Source organism: Bombus vancouverensis, chromosome 3 (assembly GCF_051014615.1).
Source record: "Bombus vancouverensis nearcticus chromosome 3, iyBomVanc1_principal, whole genome shotgun sequence".
Taxonomy (NCBI): Eukaryota; Metazoa; Arthropoda; class Insecta; order Hymenoptera; family Apidae; genus Bombus; species Bombus vancouverensis.
This window is the reverse complement of record NC_134913.1, coordinates 15,348,510-15,354,652: the sequence shown is the minus strand read 5'-3', so window position 1 is coordinate 15,354,652 and position 6,143 is coordinate 15,348,510. Positions and strand designations below refer to the sequence as shown.

Genomic DNA, 6,143 nt, shown 5'->3' with positions numbered 1-6,143 from the left:
TCACTCTGGCACTTTATCTCGTAAAAGGGGAGAAGGAAAATTGACGAAGGAAAAGAGAAGTTTACGAAGAACCGGAAAGGTTGAACCAATCGCTCACCTGTTCTAGCAATCGCACACCTGTAAACGTAGCCACTACTGCTAAACCAATCGTCTCGTACGAATCGTTGTTTGGCCAGTTTACGAGCCCTTGCACTCCACGGGTATCGATTACCGATCGCCTCGGCTACCGTTTTCTTCTAATTCTAAAAAATGGACCAGAGACTTTCCGCAAGCTCCAGTGAAAGGTCTGAACTCGTGTGAGAGAATCCTTGATACTGAGAAGAGAATCAACTTTTCGGAAGAATACTCCAGAACTTTCTCGCTCGAAATTCTCGAAAGGTAGGTCGATTTGGCTCGGTTACTCCATAATTACCCAATCTGCTGTATTCTTTTACGAACTAGCTAACGATGAACAGAAATTATCGGCTTTTAGAACGTTTGAACATTTCTGTACGCTCTTTTCTGTCTCGTCTTTTCAAAAAATTTTCCAATCCATAAAAAGATAATATTTTTCGCCTTTGAATTCGATCGGACAACGATAAAACGGATCATAAAGAGATCTTCAACTTTTATAGCTAAAATGTATCCTATATCTACTAGTACTCGAAACCATATACCGATGATAAAGAACCTTTGAAAACCTCTGGTTGTAAAAATCGACATAGAATAATGTAACTTTTACAGCCGTTTTACTTTTAGCTATCTTGGCCGACAGAGCCAGGATTCTGCGTGTCTAGATCCTACCGCAATCTTGAAGTAGTAGGAATAGTAGGAATAAAATCCTTTGGGTGATAGAAAAATATATTACTCGCGAGAAAAGCTATATAAGAATACTGTATAAGAAATACGAAATTTAATACTTTTGTAAAAAGATTAATTTTATATCGAAAGAAAAGCGATGACTATAAAAGCTACTTCTAATCCTTTTAATGCTAATTTTCATCGTGCATTAGAATAATTAGGGGATGAAACAAATATGTTATCGAGTAATAACTTCTGTCAAATAATAATTATATTTGAATTATTTGAGAAGTTGTATCGTATATTTCGTTGATGTTATTCAGCCAATTTATAGAAGATTGAAAGAAAACCTAAGGAGCACGGTCCTGAACAACGTAATGAAAACCAAAGGAAACCTTTATCCGACCATTTGAACGCCAATTTGCATATTCTATTGACCGTCCCGAGCTTCGCTAGTTCTGTTATTGGTGTAACTTTACCTTTCAAAGTGCTCCTAATATTACACCCCAGCTATTCGACCAACTTCTCCCTAGTCTCTTGAACGTTATACCAATAGGTGGTACGAATGTCCCTCTGCGAGTTAACGTATGCTTACATACCCACCTTTGAATCTAGTGTTCTTTACAATACTATTCGACCTCGATTATTGGAATACCATTTAACCGAATATTTAATTATTCCAACATTGTTTAATCAACAAACGTTATCGAAATTTTACCAATTACTTATGCAATTAATTTTAATCGTTGGATTATAGTAACGAAAAATAATTCGTTGACAATGTTTAAAAATCGATCAAAATGCCCCTGGAATTAGGCAAACTTTCTCTACACGAACGAATGTACAGCAGCTCAAGCATTGGGGTACGCAGTGATTCTCAAACAGCTTATTCGTACAAATCTCAGAGAAAAATGATCTTTTCTTTCCAAAACTATTCTAATCTTTAACCTAAACTGTACAGTCAATCAAACATTTTTCATACTATTAAACAATCAGGTATTTATAAAAATACTTACTTTTCTTCGCTTTCTACCTTGTATTTTGCACTATATTATATTAAAAACGTAAGATATAGTATTAGCATTACAAAAGTATACATCATTATATAGTCAAGAAACAATTCTGCTAAAGAGAAATTGTGTATCCTTGACCAACTAGGTGGAAAAAATTTACAAATTGTAACATCGATTACAAGTATTTCGAACGAAGTATTATCAAGTCAGCAGTAATTTTTGTAACTACTGGAGAACTGGTAATTTACTTATGGTTTTCCAATGAGTAACTTGATCGCGATTAAATTTTAACCGTTGCAGTGCAGAGAGTTTCTGCTTCCCTTTCTCTGTGCATGGCACTTTAAGGTACTGTTACAATCAAGCCAGATTCAGCTGATCCTTGCTGTACGCAAGAAATTTCAGCTTAGATTGAATCGCGTATAAATGAATGCCGTGCAATTACACAAACACAGTGTAATCAGCGGACAGTTCGGAAAGTTTAGATTGGTCATAGCTATCTCTCTGCTTATGATTATTACAAGCATCTCTTACTCGATAAGTTAGAGAAATATCAAACTATATCGTCTTGTGATTTTCAACACCTTGTAAGAAACAGATTTGTCAAATTTTACCAATATTTGTCAAATGTATGCATATTTTCATGGAATTTTAGTCTCGTCCACCGTATCTTTTATTTATCTTTTGCGTTATACGTGATCCATATTCTATCTCAAACAAATTAAGTGAAAATCAAATACTCCATGTATATTACAAATAGCTCATTTTTATTTTTCAAATTTATATTTTTATGGATAGGATTAAAAAGATATAACGTAAATAGAGATTCACTTTACTTATTAAAAATTATATGAATTGCTTATAACAAGCACTTTACTTTGAATACCATACTACTACTAGTAATAGAATATACTTTTGTACATTATATACATTTTGTCCGCTTTTGCATCTTTGAATTTCACATAAATACATAAAAGTCCACAGTCTAGTTATCATATATGCCTAGTAAAAAGTACATTAACACGAAAGTTGTCCGTCGATGAATTCAAGAATAAAAAGCAATAAAATGTCCAGGAGAAAGTTACCGTCGACACGCTTCGTTGGTTACGAAAGAAAACTCAAAGACACTTCGTACATATTTCAAGAAATAGAATCTGCACAGGCACGGTCCCTTCTAATATTTTTCATAGCAAATTTTAATAACGACTCAGATTCGCTCTTAAGAAACTCGTTATATCGATTCGTTGATACCATAAATGAGTTGGGATAAGCGATAAAAGAAAATACCAAAAAAAAAAATAAGATGAATAAGATAAAATAGAATTTATTATTTATGAACATTCAAATGTCTAAACACACACATTATTACACACTAAACGAGGATGACGTGATTTAAAGATGATATCGAGATCCCGATGCGGGACATATGAGTTTAGAAAATATTTTATGGTTTCTTGTCATCATCCTTGTACCAATCCTCACTGTAAAATGGTATAATCGTTTAATTAATCTTGCTTTCTGATCGTTCAAATATTTTACTGTCATACGTACCAGCCGGGGACATTTTCAGGTGCGTCGCATCTTTGTTGTTCCTCGTTATAAACAGTTCCGTCGCTACAGCCTTGTTCGCGTGGTGTTACTCCGTTCAGACAGACATAAAACTTCTGACAGTCATCTGGATGAGCAAATTTAGGATGATCGACAACCATTCCTCTGGTATCGACCTGACTTTCCTTCGGACATTCGAAACCGTCTTTCAACTTCTTGTCTACTACTCCACATCCCTGTAAAGATGAAATTTAACATTACATATAGAATACGTTGTTGCGAAACATATTAATTTTTATTTACTACGTGTACTATCAAGTTGCGATATTCTCAACATCAAGACTGAAAGAAGAAATATATTACACATGTAAAATATAGGACAACGTTTACCTCTCGTCCAGCGCTGTCAGGCCATACGCACGTGCCGCTATATTCGTCGAAATGCAATCCAGTGGTACAGGTAATTTCGATCGCTTCGCCATCGATGCAATTGTAGAAGATGTTACAAACAGATGGGTCTGGATGAGCAAAGAAACCATTCCTTCGTGGACACTTCTTGGTCGGTTGAGGTGGTTCTGTAAATATAAAAAAAATATAACGAGAATTAAAAGCACTTTCATTACTTGCCGTCATAGTATCCTGTATGTCAAGGACATCAACCGCAAAAGCCAATGACACGCGTAACATGTCGTACTTGGACAGTTCAATTTTATTCCGACGAGTGTGTTTCCAACACTTGATACAAGCATTTATTACAAAAATATGGAAAATAATCAAATTCTCAAGGACTAGATTTTATTTAATATCATCCAACGAGTACAATTTATGATGATCTTACGTAGTTCCAGACGATCTCCACAATCAACGTTGAATACGTGATCGCATTTGTTCACTTTACGATTGAGAGGATCGAAAACCAATCCATCTGGACAAACCTTCTCCGTGGCAACGCCATCGATGCATTCGTAGTATTTGTCGCACTGCTTTGAATCCTCGTACTGGCCGTCTTTGCTCGGGCAGTTGAATGCACCGTCTATAACAAGTTTCACATAAATGAAAGTTTACTCTCTTTATATATATGTATATATGCGGTAATGAAATTTTCTCCAGTTCTTTTCACGTGTAACGTTTATTTGAGAAACAACCATTTTTTATCCATTTATGCATATATTCGTAAATTTTCAGCGCCGAGGTTGGAATATTTTTCAGTTTTTCTTGACAGTGGAATTTTTACTACAGTAATAAAGTTTAATCCCACATTATTCAATCGAACAATAATCTAAATGGAATATTTTATCACGCGATACGACTGGGAATTCACGTAGGTGAAAATATCGATGAGAATTCTCAAGTGAAAATAAAGTTTAATTTTAGATTATTTTTGTTAGATAATCGATTAATATTCGCGGCCATTAAAAATCACATAGTGTAGCGATAAATCAAAGAATAATCTAAATGGAATATTTTATCAGACGACAGGGCTGGGAATTCACGTAGGTGAAAATGTCGATGGAGTAGCATTCTCGGGGGACTCGTTTTCACTTTGTAAAAATCTGGAATACAAAGAGAGAAAGAAACTGGAACAAATTTCTTAAATTTCTCCACGTTACTTGCGGCATTTACTTTGTAAGATATACCGGAAATCAATGCCACGCTTCAAGAGGCATATAAAGTAGCTTGGCGAGAAGTGCTGTAGCATACGCGAGTTAGTCGAACCAGCCTAACTTCTCTTTCTGTTCCATGAATCTTAAATTCGATCGGCATTATTTTATTTCTTTACGTAATTTATCGGTTTTACATATGTATAGAGACGACAACCACTGCAGATACTTATGCAACTCAGCGAGCAACAGATCTGACATTTACGCTTTAGAAAGTTTAGTTCGACTGTCTTTTACGCGCTCTCCAGGCGAAATGAATACCTTTGGAACGTACTAGAGACACGGATAATTTTTCTCCTCGGGATGGGCGACGAGTTTCAGACGTTTAAATAGTTATGAAATTTTACCGGTTTTACGCGATGATTACGATACCGGAAATTCAGTAGTATTTTAGAAGCTGCGGCAAACCGTGCCGAGAAATTAAGAGAAAGTCTGAGATCTGTTTCAGTGAAACCATTCTTTTCCTTCTCGGTAATTAGCATGTACTCTTTTTGCTTCTGGTTAAAAACGTGCAAAGTAAATTCGAGAAATTTCATGTTTGCTTGAATTACTTTTTGCGATGTTAATTTATAATTTAGAAATATGCAATTAAAAATTATTAATTTCTTCCATTGGTATAAATAAACCGTATAATATCGTATTTGGTATAAAAACGACACGCTCGAACGAAAGTATTTTTATTATTACAATTAATAAAACTACCTACCATTATTATTCAAAATACAGGAACTCAATACTTAATTTAAATATTTTTGTAATTAAGTATAATATTTTTCAATATATACTTTAATAGCAAAGAGAAATATTTCCGTATAATTTCATTGTTTTAAGTATGTCCTTTCAAATTTTGCATAGAAAATTATTAAAATACGATACTTACGTGTTACGGCAATCACAGCCAATATCGTTACAAAAAATTCTCTGATCATATTTATCCTTTATTTTTTCGACTTTGATGGAAGCCAATCACGCGATCTAGCAAAGATTATTCCAAACACTGGTCACTAAAGTATGGTAATCTGTATTTTTTGGTCTTCCTTCGAAATGGTGTCTCCGTCGCGAAACACTGCAGCTCTTCGGCAACTCACCACGGTGTATACCCTGTTAGTCCCCACCACGTGCAATGCTTCGTCCCCACTTTCGT

At 34.8% G+C, this 6,143-nt stretch overlaps 1 protein-coding gene across 1 annotated transcript; it reads right to left on the bottom strand.

Moving 5' to 3' along the window:
* Nucleotides 1–3,098: 3,098 nt before the first annotated feature.
* LOC117153947 (protein obstructor-E) lies at nt 3,099–6,085 on the bottom strand. The gene is made up of 5 exons (XM_033328477.2): nt 5,880–6,085; nt 4,177–4,371; nt 3,729–3,913; nt 3,342–3,574; nt 3,099–3,271 (listed from the first exon to the last, which is right to left on the bottom strand). Exons 1-5 carry the CDS (start codon nt 5,926–5,928, stop codon nt 3,235–3,237), a joined length of 699 nt encoding a protein of 232 aa, XP_033184368.2. The 5' UTR covers nt 5,929–6,085; the 3' UTR covers nt 3,099–3,234.
* Nucleotides 6,086–6,143: the final 58 nt, after the last annotated feature.